At 33.1% G+C, this 17,208-nt stretch overlaps 2 protein-coding genes across 2 annotated transcripts; both read right to left on the bottom strand.

Moving 5' to 3' along the window:
* Nucleotides 1-1,479: 1,479 nt before the first annotated feature.
* LOC100644832 (farnesol dehydrogenase) lies at nt 1,480-5,991 on the bottom strand. The gene is made up of 5 exons (XM_003402705.4): nt 5,592-5,991; nt 5,179-5,305; nt 3,931-4,063; nt 3,272-3,412; nt 1,480-1,749 (listed from the first exon to the last, which is right to left on the bottom strand). Exons 1-5 carry the CDS (start codon nt 5,893-5,895, stop codon nt 1,687-1,689), a joined length of 768 nt encoding a protein of 255 aa, XP_003402753.1. The 5' UTR covers nt 5,896-5,991; the 3' UTR covers nt 1,480-1,686.
* Nucleotides 5,992-10,049: 4,058 nt separating this feature from the next.
* On the bottom strand, nt 10,050-14,250 carry LOC105666822 (farnesol dehydrogenase). The gene is made up of 5 exons (XM_048406618.1): nt 13,929-14,250; nt 12,700-12,826; nt 11,521-11,653; nt 11,100-11,234; nt 10,050-10,477 (listed from the first exon to the last, which is right to left on the bottom strand). Exons 1-5 carry the CDS (start codon nt 14,224-14,226, stop codon nt 10,418-10,420), a joined length of 753 nt encoding a protein of 250 aa, XP_048262575.1. The 5' UTR covers nt 14,227-14,250; the 3' UTR covers nt 10,050-10,417.
* Between the last annotated feature and the right edge of the window lie 2,958 nt (nt 14,251-17,208).

Here is a 17,208-nt window from a genome sequence, read left to right as displayed (position 1 = left end):
TTTCGAAATATTAATCAAAATCCACGATTTTCCCAATGAATATCACGATGGGAAGATATATATATCAGGCAAGAAAAACAAATACTAAGCTTATTAAAAATAAAGCTAATATACGCGAATAAAATAAATAAAATAAAATATAACAAAGCATACTGACAAAGTAGCAACAAGAGTGACTTCCTATGCTCTGAATGATCCAGAGGATCGTGTGCCAATCTGACTGGCTCTACCTACTTATAATTACCCTTTGAGTGCTGAATACTCGCGGCCTATGCCGTCCGTACGGACGGCGCGCGTCTAGCGCTGACGATCGCTGTGGACGGAATACTTTTTCGGTAGACTGAACTCTGTTGATTGACTATTCAAAGCGCAAATCGTAATAAGTTATAGTAATTCTTTTGCACGAGATTAAATGATTTAAGAGCGTTATTTTTTAGTTATTTTTAATTATTTATTATAAACATTAAAATTTACAGTTAACTAGAATTTGGGTAATAAACTAGAAAACAATAAACTAGAAAACTAAATTTAGTAAATATAACACAAGTTAATAATTTAGTTGCGTGTGAAAAATTCAGTGCTTGAGAAAACTAAAAAAATCAGATGTAGAATTTTCTGACAAGTGGTAACTACTTCAACAATAACGAGGCACTATTGGCATTTGTTTACTGCCGTAAGGAATGCATTTATATTTATTTCACACAAACGTAATAGTATTACTTCTGCGTAGGTGTTCGGAAAAATTGAAAAACCCATACATGCGTCCTTAGTCCATGCCGGGCACTTACAGAAAACGCATATATATGTCCTTAGTCCACACCGATAGCTTTCGCCAGACACCTATATGCGCCCACAGCACTCAAAGGGTTAACAGACGTACCAGAAAGTATGCTACCTATGAGTTAGGTAAGAGTACCTATCTATATCTACATATGAGTAAGATAATATAGGTAATGCAGATATCCTACCTATCCTATGTAGCCCTACATTTACAACATGACATGACAAGCACAGCAACATTGACTTCGTAATTCACACACACGACACCTGGGCGCTAGAGTTTGGCGCATCATTTTCACACTTTGATATACGTATCATTTTGGCGAAACCGACTGACAAAAGCCAGTAGCCGTTGCGTAAAACACGCAACGTGATAAATATTGTATATTATGCAATTTGTTGCGATCAACGAATTATATATTGAAATAATAAATGAATTGAAGTAATATTTTAACATAATCTTATATTAAAAACTACAGCAGACCTACGAGAAGATATAAGATTTATATATGGAAGAAATAACTGTTGAACAACGGTGTATACTGGGAATTAAGTTGAGAAAATTTACCTAAAAAGTCTTACAAAATATTGCACTAAACATTATCTTCCATATATTATTTAATATATATTATTTAATATATCATTTAATGAAAAATAACAGGCTCTTTTTCTGGTACTTCTCGTTTATCAAATAAATAATGACCATTTCTTTATGATTTATTATAAATGGAGAACATTAAAACGATATCGAAACTAACGAGGTGTCCCTTGATTTACCCCGATACTGGCAAGATAGAAGTAACACACGGATTTTATTGCCATCGTACAATGATGTAATAATGTGATCAGGTGTAATGTTTATTGAAATCGGCAGGTTGCTACATCTAAGTGATGACACCCTGTTGATCAGTTATGCTGTCGATTACTCGAAGTTCCCGTGCCATGTGGTATTATCGTGATTTCTGGAATCTGCAAACATTATTTTTATGAATACTAAAGTTAGCCATTAACAGTATAATTAATAACGTTCGCGCAATATCCAAATATGTCTAACATGCAGATATAAAGAAAGAAATAAAAGGAAATATAAAGTAACTAAAGTAAAGAAACATAAATAAATGTAAGAAAAATAAAATAGGAAAGGTATTAAAATTAACAACTGTATAAAAAGCGTTATCTAAATCTACAATTGTTATGTGAATTATATGGATTTATATAACGACAGAATTAATAATATTTCTCTATACGGATATTGTTCGAGTACCCAAACTCGAAAGGATCATAAAATATTCGTGACCCTAGGCTCGAAAAAATGTGGCAGCTAAGATTATTTATCACAGGATTATCAAAGGATTGGCTTGCAAAGATTATTTGACAGTAAAATAGAAAGATGACAAAGAAATTATTTACCACAAAGTGAAAGGCCGGCAAAGATTATTTTCAAGTAGAGAAATGTATGAAGTTGGACTGTATGGTGGACATGTAAGGTGGACTGTGTATAAACTGAACAGGTTTAATGTGAAAATGTCTCGACGTAAGTCTCAAAGAACTGGTGACTGAACTGTTAATGCACACTGAGTAAACTGTCAATATCCCCAGAATGAATGGTGATGAATTGTTAGTACTAACCAAAAATGAACTATGAATGTCATCCTAAAATGAACTGGGAATATCTGCTCAGTATGAACTACGATATTACTCGACAGAATTGCTAGTGCCACTTGAGTGAATGATCGTTAATGCCTATTGAACGTAGCCGAGAAGCTCTTTGTAAAACTTTTAGACGAGCGATGTTGGCAAAAATAAGACACGCGGATTGATTGTCTAAGTATTTTCAACTTTGCAAGAGTAGTGGTCGATTTAACATGATTGATAATTTTCCCTTTAGAAAGCGACCGGTGAGAATCTGGATGTCAATTCCGCAATGTCTTATCCAGCGATTATAGCAAGCAATAAATGTTTATGAAGCGCTCTGATTCGACCAATACATACTAGAGTAGAAAATTAAAGAAGGGAAAATTCCTAACTCGCTGACCGTTACAGACTACTGCTAACAAATAGCAACAGAATAAGTGTATTCTTCAATGTCTTCATAAAGTTGTTGGTGCTAGGAGAATCAGAATTTCTTATAAATGTAAACGTATAATGATATAAACATACAAACATAAAAACATAAATTTATAAAGACATAAACGCTTAAAAATATAAATGAATAAAAATATAAAAACATAAATCTAGGATATAAGATAACCGTAAGAAGAAATTCTGACTTGGTATATAAAACTTCGTATACAATGAAACACGAAGGATATCTGTACGAAACAGATATCTTAAATTAAAAACGAAATAAAACAAGTACAAATGAGGGACCATGGAAACGAGACTAATATAGAGGACATTAAAGCTATGGGTTAAAATATGTGACGATAACTTTGCTAAGAAATGTTACAGTGTATATGGTTTTGTGGATAGCCATTTCATCTGTACATACCTCGACCGTTTCCGGCGTTCCCAGCGTGTAGATCACTGCTTCGGCGATATCCGCATCTTTTAAGGCATAATCATCAGTGATGTGTAATGCATCACGAATACTTCTTATCATATCCGTTATCACAGCTCCAGGACTAATGTTCTATTGAAATGTAAAAATAAAACAATGTGGGTATTATATCATATTGTATATGCGTATACTAAACGCATGATTACATTTTATTATTGAGAATTATGTTAATACAAGAGAAATCATAGACAATTCCGTTGAGCCAATTTTAATTATAAAAATAACAGCGCTATATATCAAGCAATTTGATTGCACTTTAGATTTATTATAAAGACGGTAATTTAAAAAAGATATCATCGGGAAAACATTTGATTTAATTTTAAGCAATTTGAAAAAAAGTAAGCATTCTTAAAAAAGTAATTGTGTTGTACAACCAAATTAACATTATTAGAAAAATTTAATAAGTTGCCTTGTTAATTAATGAACGTTTATTTTCATTGGTTGTCAATTTTAGGTGTCATGAAGCGTAATTATAAAATATTAGTCGCATTAAATAGTCCTACACCTTTGCAGGACTTAATTCCTCCATCTTTACGTACCGACCAACAACAGCATAATATAATACACATATGTAAATAATGAACTCTTACCGTGATTTTGATATTTAGCTTAGCCGCGTTTATTTCGTGACGGAGTTCTATCCCTAGAGCTCTTAAGCCATATTTACTAGGACCGTACATGCCTAGCGGTATAGCTATAGATTCAAGATATAATCCGGCTACGCTATAAATATAAATTATATTTAAAAATGTAATACTTTAATGAAGCTATCTGTGCGAAATTAGTATAATTGAAAACAGTATGGTTTAACTTGGAGAAAAGCACCCCCATTATGAATTTCAATAAAACGTTATTAAGTTCTTCGTCCTAAAGTATGAACTACCAGAAAGTAAGCAAATGTGATAAACGTTTCGTTTGTTTTAATGCTTTTTTATGTATTTCGGATGTTATGCATATATCGATAGAAGTTATATCTATTGAGGAGACTATAGAATATAAAAATATAGAGATACAGAGTGACATTGACATATTACTGAATTTATTCGATAAATAAAATCATAATTCGATAAATCAATCTATATCTGTGAGACATGCCAATATTCTTTATTTATTTCGACCTTACATTATATTAAAAATGAACTTCTCCCCGTTTTCTTTGTACCTGACATGTCTATTATAACTTTTTTAATAATTCTAATATGTTAGGAGAAGTTTTTCATGAATTTAATTCAAATTTATTCTAATAAAATGAAGCAAATACTTTTTGACAAACGATACTTTACATTATTTAATGATTTCAGTAGTTGTAATTAAGCAAATATGTACAATATACATATAAGAATATATTAAACAAAAACGTTATTCCCACGAATAGAGTTTGTTTTGTAATGTTCGATATAAGAGTTTCGTGTCTTGCTGTTTATCATTTTATTATGAAAACTGAATCTATATATTTAAATTTAAAAAAAACAAGTGAGATTGCAAAGGATGAAAAGCGACATAAAGCAACATATATTTTCAAGCAAAACAGTGATTTTGTAAATTACTAAGGGGATAAGTATAAGTTATTGTTGTTATTTTTATATTCAGAGGTAGAATCACATTAGTTATTACAATATTGCACGGATAAATCTATCACGCCGTTCTGAGCCGAAAAACCTTCATTACACGCGCTTACATAGACTAAGGGGAAAAAAATGATCATCTAGAAATATCGATCGAGTCTATCGATTGCATCTAGAACAATCTTCTAGTTACTGCGTTTTGTAACTAGCGCATCCGCATGTGGAGGACGAGCACGAATTCATGTTGTCATTTTCAACAGTTATTATAATTACCTGGAGATATTAATTACATGGCCGCACGCGTTGCATTTTTTCATAGACTTCACTGCTTCTCGTGCAAAAATTGCCGGAGCTATCAAGTTAGTATCAATGAGTTTACGATATTCTTCAGTTTTTGAGTCTAAAACAGAACGTTTATAATTAGATCTTACAAATACAAATATACATATTATTATCTATCTAAATTACAGTAGAACTTCGATTATCCGAAATAATTGTATGTAGAATGTTGAGATTTTTTACATATTACACGTATTATATACATATATTTTAATTATTTTTATTCTCCCAAGTTTTCTGAACTATTAAATTTCGTATTCTTTTTAGAGTTCTTTCTTGCTGTAGTTGATACCATCTGGTGACTATATTCGTAAAACACCATAGATCGATATCAATAAATATCTTACCGATGATAGGTTTGACACAAACAACTCCAGCATTATTCACTAAAATATCAAGGCGACCAAACTTTTCGTCGATCCATTTGAACACCTTAAGGATATCTTCTTCTTTCGTTACATCGCACTCGATCGGAAAAAATTTATCCTTTCCAATTTCTGCGGCAGCTTCGTGAAGCTTGTCTATTCTTCTTGCTAAACCAACTACTTTAATGCCATGGCTAGCCAGAGCTTTCGATATAGCGAGACCGATTCCTCCGCTCGAGCCAGTCACAACTGCTACTTTTCCAATCCAGCGATTCATTATTCGCATTGCCGTGCTACAAAGTCACTACGCGTGAAAGTATTCCGTTGTAGTTTAAAAAGAGTTTTCGAGCTCTTGCCCCTACCAATCGCGGCCACTTGAGGCGTCTCATAGCGATTAACTACCTAACGTGCAATCTACAGAGTGCTCAGTTTCAATGCAACGAGTTAAATATCTCAAAACACGAAGTAAAAAATACATAAAGGTATAATACGAAAAATACGGAAAGTTATAGAGAAGCTGATGCTGCGATTCTGGTAACGATCGCGAGTATATTTTTTTTATGAAATATATTCGAATTACATTACGTAAAGATACGTAATAAATATGTATAGCGACTAGAGTTAATGAGTGTAATTCCTAGTCAGCTACTAATATTTAGGAACAAACTCTGTCGCAAAAAAGTAACAATATAAAAAATAACTCTCTATTCTATACCATCTCGAAAAGCTATTCTATCCAAGTGATCGTTACATGTATTTGCCTTAAATAGCTGACTCATGTTTAACGTAGCTATTACATGTACTATATCCATAAAATAGTAATGACCCACTCATGATGAGTTGGTCATTACTAAAATACTATTTTTAAAAAATTTTCTGCTGTGAGCGCGTTTCTTATATGTTTTAACCGAGGAGAATGACAGGTACATGTTGTTGTTACTTTATAATAAAAGATTTACTTGAAATCTTGGATAATGGATCGAATATATAACTCCATCATATTATAGCATTCAATTAAGATCGCAATATTTCCCAATGTGGCAATTCTTCAATTAATGACATAACATTCAAGCAGAACTACCAGCGAAGGGTAGATAAGATAAGGAGATTAAATATTGTAGAATTACCATTTTGTTACTTTATTAATAATGAATAGACCGCAGATTTGTATGTATTTATGAAACATTTCTAGATGTAAAAACACACTTTAGCTAATATTACAAACCGCTTATCTTGTTACATACAAATTCTGTCGATTACTTAGATACACGCAATTTCAGCAATACTAATTGATTAGCTTTATCAATTTTACTGATACACATATCGCCGTTCCAGTGCTACAATGACGCAAATACGAAGCAATTTTTCAGGGTCCGAAAGAAAACAATTTCATTTAGGAAAGCTTGTAATTAGGTAACAACGTATATGTTATATAATATTAAGATAAGCAATATTTTCTGCCTTCTCTAGTTACTCTCAAGTATGTCTATGTAATTAACACTTATCGTTACTCTTACGAAATGCGATAGCCAACAACGAATTTTTTTTTTTATTTAAAAACTTTAAACGAGATTGATCCATAAGCTGTGATACGAAAGGTACACGGAACTCACTGGGCATTATTATATGTGTGTCGCTTGTCACACAGTTTTCTTAAATCTATGTTACAATCGTTTTACCTTGCACTAGTGTTATTTTACATTACTTTATACTTTATATTTTGCACTTTACTACAGTAGCCATATTGTATGTTTCATACATAATTCGGTCTTATAATTCTAGCTTAAGGCCATGAGTATACAAAAGAACGATAAGCGATAAATCGTTCGATAGGTAATAAGCGGTAAAGCGACAAATCGAGCACGGCTGAGTAGCAGAAAATAATTCAAACCTTTATCATTGACTAAGTCACGTCTATGGATTTATTGTATCTAAGGAATAAGATATATAGCAGTTAAGCGACGAGTGTCTATTCGCTTAGCAATGCCACGATCTATAACTTTAATTTATTTTATGATGCCTAAACGTCTTTTGCTACTTGTCGTCTTTTACTCATTACGACCATAAAACGCTATTCAGTTTTAAGTGCCCAACAACGAATATTTCCATAAAAACATAATTAAAATTATGAAACTGTTATACTGAAAATATTAGATATGTCTGAGACAGAGAACTTGTTTATCTCAGAATTTGCAAATTTGCAGTTACGTCGTTATTGCCTTGGAACGAAGATATCTACATATATTGTAGATGGTACATCACACCCGACAAGAATGATTAATTAAATCTTATTTTTCTTCTACGATTTATCCCAGTTTACGAGAATTACACTGCATAGTTGGATTGATCTGATCTCATTTCATGAAACTTCAAGTCATGTTGAATGGCTACTTTTCGTTAATTTATTTCGTTGATCTATGCACTTAGTACAAATAGAAAACATAGCAAAGACCAGAGAATAATTATCAGTATAAAAAATATACATATATTAAACGCGTTGCAATGCATGTTCACTGCATGCGTTATGATTGAAAATTATATTTTATATATTTCTCACATTAACATCTATACCGACATTTAGCTTGACGTAGATAATAATTATGCCTATGTAAGCTGTTAGATATTATTCTTATTATTTCTTATTATTATTTTCTTATTATTTTGGACATTATATAAAATGTGGTATATATACGATTAATATGTACTTGTGGTACTCTATTCTGATGATGATTTTTATCTATATATATATATAGAATATATATATTGAATATATATTTTGAATTGTTTGCATATTAATTTCTATCATATTTCATACATAGATACCAGAAGTATTCAAGTAATGCTTACTGAGATATTTAAGTTTTTGTTTATTCAAAACGTGATAACGTGTATTTTAATCGAGCAATTGAGACTTATCTCGTAACATTTACTTTTCATATCTGAAAAGTTCCCAAGTAAAACAAAAAAATAAATAGATAGAAATTGTGATAATGTAAAATTGATTTGCTAGAGATATTACATATAGAAGGTGTTTGATACCTGATAGTACAATCCAGCAATTCTAATCGTAAATTTCGTACTGAATTGATCCAATTTCCACTTTTGCTCGCATTTGTATCCATAAATATGAGTGTTACAAGTTAAAACTGTGTGCACCGTGATATGGTATTTCATGAAATACGGTTGCAATTGTATCGCCAGATATGTTACCGAAAGTGATGCAAAGTCAGGGATTCTATGACAAGGTTAGGATTATAGTCTGCGAGAATGAATCTGATGCGAAGTCACGGCAGCTCTAGTAAAAGACACGTACGGCCGCCTCTGGCGCAACATAAAGAAGTCCAAGGAGGTGAGTTCTAAGTTAACGAACAAACTCAATTCGAAATCAAGGTATAAGTATAATTATATATTTTCTAAGTACGCATACTTATTATATCATTATTATCATAAACAGAATTATCATAAACAGTTATAAATGATAATTAGTAACTATGATATTTAATCAATGAATTTGTTGTCAAAACTGTTTTGCTCGTTCAAAACATTTATTTAACCGCCCCAAAATTCACACTACGGAGAATCACAAAGAAAGACACATGAAATTATTAAAATTAGTTACGGAACTCCACAAAACTCCGAAGGTCATAAGAATATCAAGATAGAATGCATCAGCAAATTGTAAAGGGTATTTGCATAGGAGAGAGAATGGATAGAGAATACTAGATTTTACAGGCACTAAATTTTACAGGCATTCAATTACTACATATTTATGACAGTTTAAAATCTCGACCAAAAAAATAAGTATTATTTGCGAACAAAATATAACACCAGCAAGTACTTGCACAACAGTATCTTAACACATGCATTTGATCGTCGTCGTTCGCGAACAATTTCAGGAATCAAGGTCGTCGCTGATCGGCGATCTTCGGACGATCCAGCGAACAGCTGCGCGCCTGTACGAAAAAGTTTATATAAGAATGTCGCGAATTACATAAATAGCCATTAGTTATTTCATTACTTCATGACGGACTATAAGGTATAAGTATCTAAGACTACTGGTAACTACAGCTAACACTCAACAGATACATGCAAAAAAGGGAAGAACAACAAAAAGTTCAACAGACGCGCATTGTTAACAGTAACAGCATTTATGTACAATTCAAATGGCAAATAAAAATATAGTGGGAAGTGGATTGGATTAGGGCTTTGGGAAGGTCTCGTACGTAGCCACTTCACGCGGTAAGAACTGGCAACTGATATTTGTTTCCAGAAATTAATCTGTAGAAAACGAGGCCAAACTAAAAACAGCGTAAGACATCGTAAAATGTATACACACCAGTTTTAATTATGTGATAAATATATGTAGACTATGTCTATTGAACGCACTTTACGCACAAAGAGGTACTTTTTTATATTTAAAGGGAAAAATATAAAGCTCCGTTCTCTAATCCATTTCTTTATTAAATAGGATAATCCATTTAACAGAGTGTTCAACGTTCTACTCCATAAAAGATACATACATACATCTTGATTTTATCATATTGCATTAAGAATCACAATCGTTCTGATGAAGTCATCGGTTCTTACATTCCTTTGTATAAATGGTAATAACCTAATAGTAGTAATAATGTAAATACAAAACGTTAGTCGAATATCTAACAAGATATGTCTTCACTTACTCTGATACTTGTAAGGCAGGAGTAACACACTGATTTTGTCGCTATTGTACATTGATGTAATGATGTGATCGGGCGTGAAATTCGTTAAAATCGGCATGTTACAGCATCTAAGTAATGACTAATTGTAAGTCAATCCCGCTGTGGGAAAATAAATCCCGTGCCGTGTGGTATTACCGTGATTTCTGGAATCTGCAAACAGTATTTCTATGACAATTAAAGTTAATCATTACTAGAAAAAATAATAACGTTCACGTAATATTGACATATGTTCTTAATTGAGAAAAGAGGAATTCTATCATCTAATAATCATCTATCATCCTATAATAACAAGATGGTTACTTCCACATATCATAGAAAGAAATATAAAAATTGTATGCATAGAAAGAAATAAATGAAAATATCAAATAGGTAAAATAAAGGAACATAAGTAAATAAAAAAACAATAAAATAGTGAGGTGTAAATGTTGTCCATCAAAATTGTAGCTGCTGGCTGTAGATGTCGCTGCTGGGGTACTGCTATCTGTTGGGTGCCGCCACAATAGGAAAGAAGGTAATTCAATGATCAACTGTATAAAAAGGATTATCTAGCTCTATAGTTGTTATACGAATTATACGAATTAATATAACGACGGAGTAAATAATATTTTTGTATACAATATCTTACATTAGAAACGAAATAAAACGAATACAAATGCTGTAACGTGGGAACGAGATTAATATAAAGGACATTAAAGCTATGTGTGGCGATAATCTTACTACGAGATGTTACAGTATGTAAGGTTTTGTTGATAGGTATTTTATCTATACATACCTCGACCGTTTCTGGTGTACCTAAAGCGTAGATCACTGCTTCGGCAATGTCTCCAACTTTTAATACAAAATTATTGCTCACGACATCTTGGACACCTTTTATCATATCCGTCATCACAGCTCCGGGGCTGATGTTCTATTAAAATATAAAGATAACACCATGTGAATATTCTTTGTTCTTATAGTATATGCATGGTTATATCTCATTATTCAGAATTACGTTAATACATGGGTAATCATAAACAATTTTGTTGAACCAATTTTAATTATAAAAATAACAACACTATATATGAACGCCATCTGTTAGATTTATGTTTCAAATGTTCCCACACCTTCGAAAATGTTCATTTTCTTGTCTGTACGTATGGACTAACGATGGCATGAAATAATATACTATACATATGTAAATAACGAGCTGTTACCGTGATTTTGACGTTCAGCTTGGCCGCGTTTATTTCGTGACGGAGTTCTATCCCTAGAGCTCTTAGACCGTATTTACTAGGTCCGTACATGCCGATCGGTATGGCTATAGCTTCAAGATGTAATCCTGCAATGCTATGAATATGCTTCATATTAAAAAATGTAATAATTTAATCAAGCTGTCTGTGAAAAATTAGTATAATGGAAAACAGTATAGTTTAATTTTCACGAAATCATGGAATTTAATGGAACTTTTTGAAGTTCTTCGTCCTAACGTACAAACTACGAAAAAAAGCACAGATATTTTGCTCGTTTTCATGTTTTTTATCTATTTCGGATGTCTTGCATATATCGATAGAAATTCTTTCGATTGGGGAGATTATGGAATATAAAAATATAGAGATACATAGTCACATTGACATATTAATGAATTTATTCTATATATAAAATCTTAGTTTGGTAAATCAATCTATTAGGCTGTCCCAAAAGTTTATTTCGTTTTATAAAGAAGTAATAAATGTACAACATTTCTTGTTTTATATTATTCTGTCGAATTATGTATCATTTATTCTATTCCATTGGAACATATGAACAGCACATGAAAATAATATTATTTTCTTATAAAACGAAAGAAACTTTTGGTACAACCTAATATATCTAGTCGAAATGCAAATATTCTTTATTTATCCCGGCCTTATATTTTATCGAAGACAAACTTCTTTCCGTTTACTTGGTGTCCGATATGTCTATTATAACTTTTCTAAAAACTCTAATAATATGTTAGGCGAAATGTTTCATGAATTCGACTGAAGTTTACTCTAGAATGAAATACCATTTGAAAACCGATAGTCCTTATATTATTTAATTATTTCAGGAATAATATGTAATTCAATAAATACGTAAAATGTGCATATAAAAACATATTAGGCAAACAATTGTATTCCCACGAATCGAGTTTATTTTGTAGTGTTCGATATATAAGTCATATGTTTTGCTTTTGCTTTCTCCGTTTAAGAATAAAAATTAAAAGCTGCTCATTTAGATTAAAAAAAAAAACAATTACGATTTGAGAGGACAAAGGGTACGATAGATTCATCGGCATTTTCCACAAATATATTTAACTAGCACTACCATCTATAAAATACGGTGGAAATATATTATTATGTAAAACATAAACTTACCTGGAGATATTAATTATATGACCGCAAGCGTTGCATTTTTTCATAGAATTCACTGCTTCTCGTGCAAAAATTGCTGGAGCTATCAAGTTTGTATCAATGACCCTGCGGTAATCTTCGGTTTTTGAGTCTGTAACAAAATATTTACGATTAGTTATTACAAACAGAAATGTATCTACGAATATTATTATATATCCAAGCTATTATTAGTAGGAGTAATTAAATATAACAGTTGGACCAAGTAAGAATCAACGTTTAGATAAGATAACTTCAATTTCGCGAGTAAAACTGTATTATTTATGTAATATTTGACATTTGTAACATTCACATTTTAAAATAATGACTAGAAAAGCATTATTATTTTGAAATAGTAGATATTATAGGGAGGCAAAGATCTGGAAACAAAATTTCAATTTTACTTGAAAAGATCAGTCGAAAATAGCGAACATAATTTTTTTGTGTAAGATTTGATTTTCCTAAAAATTCTTCGGATATTCCTTAAACACATGTAACTACTTTTTTATCTGATGAATTTAAAAAATTTGGAACAAAAAAATCTCGATCAGAACATAACTAATGTACAGCGAAGTTCCGATATCGTAAATCATTTTTAACACAGCATAAGTGTTAACCGTCAGCAATATATCGGAGATAATTAATAGATAACGATTTGTAAGAACAAATACCACTTAGAGTTTTTAACGACTGAAAATCACATATCTTGCAAAATAAAAGGTTCCTATTTGTTTTATTTGTATGTTTGAATTTCTGATCTAACAAAACAAATGTTATAATGCTCATGATTTAATGTAAATGTATATAAATACTCCTTCCGCGTACTATGGTACGCCTTCAACAGTAAACCGGTGACATGAAGATTAATTTAATGAAGCACGATAATTCAAAGGAATGATTGTAATCACTCGAGCGGTTATACTGTTAACGAAATTGAAATTTTCTTGAAATTTTCCACACAACTGACTTCCCCGTTAATACTGAAGAAATCTGGGACACTAACTCCACATCAACACTATTTGTGCAACGAAAGCTTTCCTACCATAGATAGAAATAAACGAATCTAGATTAATTTAACCATTTTATACTTGTAGCATAATAATATAACCTATGATTACTGGCAATACTTAAAAAGGAACAAGATATCAGAAAAAAGGAAAATGCAAATGCGAACACATTCGTAAAACACCATAGATCGATATCAATAAATATCTTACCGATGATAGGTTTGACACAAACAACTCCAGCATTATTCACTAAAATATCAAGGCGACCAAACCTCTCGTCGATCCATTTGAACACCTTAAGGATATCTTCTTCTTTCGTTACATCGCACTCGATCGGGAAAAATTTATCCTTTCCAATTCCTGCGGCAGCTTCGTGAAGCTTGTCTATTCTTCTTGCTAAACCAACTACTTTAATGCCATGGCTAGCCAGAGCTTTCGATATCGCGAGACCGATTCCTCCGCTCGAGCCAGTCACAACTGCTACTTTACCGGTCCAACGATTCATCATTCTTGATAGCACACCGCAACGTAACTGCACATGAAGACATTGCGTTATTTTATATAAAGAATTCCACGCACAGGCCTTGATTTCTACCAATCAGTGTTCACTCATGATATGTCGTTTCAAGTAAGTACTTACGTAATACATTACATTACATACATCAAATGCAACTAGTTAAATATCCCAAAACAGAACGTGCAAAATACAAAAAGATGTTTCAGTTGCAAATTATAGAGAGACAGATAATGCGATCATGTAAATTCCGAGGAAGATAGCGACCTTTTTTATTAGAGACATTGGATACATAAATCATAGCTATAACTATAGCTCCATACAATCAGTCCCCCTCCTCTTACAACGAGTTGAATAGTCATGATAAATCGATGTAAATAATCAAAGCAATCTACTGCAAAGACACGTACTAGTTATCTACAGCGGACACAGTTGCTAAGTACAAACACTAATCAATTATCGATGTTCAATAAGGAACATTTGTCGAAATGAAAGGCTAGTATTATAACTCCATTTATGGTATTCTTTATGTTCATTGTTACCTTATTTGTATTTATATTGACAACGAATAAAAAATAGAATGCAATACAAAAAATGGCACTCTATTCCATAAGATCCCGTAAACCTATTCTATATAAGTGGTTGTGTAATGTGTCGTACATGCGATTCCACTATAGTTTTTAAGTAAGATTGCACCATATGGTACATTTTAATCTAGTGCCTCATGCTTATCTTGTTGTATTCACTTTTGATATTTGAAAGTCATTGTCAAGCGTCACAATTGCAAAAGTAAGTGGATAGAAATTTGATAAGGTAAGATTGATACACTGGAGATATTACATATACAAGGTGTTCCGCCGCGCAACACATCTGCACTCCATCCCGCGCGGATGGACAGCCAACGGTCTACGTGCCGTCCTTCGAAGTCTCCATAGGCCCAAGGACCCACCATAAAGTTGAAATCCTAACTGCATTGTTCGCACATATGGTTTAAGTCAATCTGTTGCCCGAAAAGACTTTCTAATTCTAGAAGTGTTTTCGGCCGGATTTAGAAAGGTCCTTGGGTTTATTACGCGCTCTTAAGAATTACGGAGAAAGCGGGTAGTGGCCTAACGTAAAAAGCGGAGATCTACCTAACGGAAAATCCGAGTTTCCCATAAACAATGTCGCCTAGGATCCACGTTGGCAGGAGGCTTCTTCCTCCTATCTTCCTTCCCGACATTGGTCATAGCCAATCGGCATCGCGGATCATTGCCCTCACTTTCCTAACTAAAAATGTAAGCAACAAATCCGCGTTCTTCGTTCAAAGGGCACACCCATACCGAGCTTTCCTCCGTACTCACGTTAGAATAAACTTTAGAGTTCCATCATCTCTCACGGTGCCTAGAGTTCCTACAGTCCCTATAGCTCTCACCGTTCCTACATTTCTCAGAGTTTTCCTACAGCTCTCAAAGTGCCTACAAGGCCTAGAGTCTCCTATGACTCTCACAGTATTCAAAAGTCCGACAGCTCCTACAGCTCTCACGGGCCTAAAGCTCCTATAGCTCTCACTCTCTTATCTAAGAATAATCCTTCTCTTCGTTATCTATATCTTAATCAATGGCGTTATTACTTTGTGTGATTGTATAAAGTGTTGGAAATATATATTTTTATAACTCTGTGACTCCCAGTGTTATACCACAACAACTACCCCTATTATCCTAACCGAAATACGGGGATCGAACTATTCGTGGTGTCGATTATTATAATCGTAACGGGAATTTACGACTCCCGTTGACGCGTATTCTAACGACCGCGTCTTCCCGCGATAGCTCGAAAATACACAAGGTGTTCGGTAACTGTCGGTGCAATCCAGCAATTCTAATCGTAAATTTCGTATTGAATTGATTAAGCTTTCACTTCTGCTCGTATTTGTATTCATAAATATGAGTGTTACAGGCTAAGACTGTGAGTACCATGATATTGGTATTTTATGAAATACGGTTGCAATTGTTTTAGCAGATATACTCTCAAGGTCAGAGAGCGCATATCAAGTTCTGAATTATTGTTTGCGAGGATGAACTTGAGGCGAGCTCAGGGCGCTTCTAGAATGAAGTCATGTGCAGACGCTCGTGGCGCAAACATCCAGAAGCCGAAGGAGGTGGGTTCAAAGTTGGCGAACAAACTCGATTCGAAATCAGCGTGTCACTAGGAGAAACGGAGCAATCGATCTTCATACGAGAACATGGAGCTGTTAGCGGATTGGACAATAACACAAATGACCCTAACGTGAAATCGAGGAGCTTTTATAATGTTGGGATAAGTACAGACAAATCTAGCGTGACATTAGAGAGCTGTAATGTCTACCAAACCTCATACCAAATCAGAAATTTGCAGAGGCTATCGTTTTCCTCACTAATGTAGAGAGTAATGAGAGTAAGGAAAAAAGGAAGAGCAAAGGGGGGAATAATAACGGCCATAAATAAGGAACTGAGAGAAGTAGAATACAAAGAAATAAGCGATAATATAGTGGAAAGAAAAATAGTATACAATGATAAGACGTATAGGGTAATGGTGGTTTATAATCAAGACACAAAAGGGACATGGAAAGAAATACAGGAAAGAGTAGACGGAAGAGGAGAAGAAGTGATGATCATCGGCGGAGACTGGAACGCAAGAATGGGAGAAGGGGCAAGGCCGATAATCGAAGACCTACAGAAAGGAAAAAGCAATCAAAAAAGAATGGAAAGAAAGAAAAAGAGAGATGAGAAGGAAAATGACAAAGTTTATGAAAGGAAAATGCAGCAGAGAAGCGTTCATTGAGGGAAAAAAGGCATTCAAACAGTGGTACAAACAAAGAAAGGAAAGACACGAAGAGGAAAAAATGGAGAAAATAAAGAAGATCAAAACAGAACAAAAAGCGTGGAAATACATAAATAAATATAGAAGAAGAAGAGAATATAGATGAAGATATAAGCTAAGAAGAGTGAAAAAATC

This window comes from Bombus terrestris, chromosome 6, assembly GCF_910591885.1.
Source record: "Bombus terrestris chromosome 6, iyBomTerr1.2, whole genome shotgun sequence".
NCBI classification, from domain to species: domain Eukaryota; kingdom Metazoa; phylum Arthropoda; class Insecta; order Hymenoptera; family Apidae; genus Bombus; species Bombus terrestris.
The sequence above is the reverse complement of the archived record's forward strand: the minus strand, read 5'-3'. Positions and strand labels throughout refer to the sequence as shown.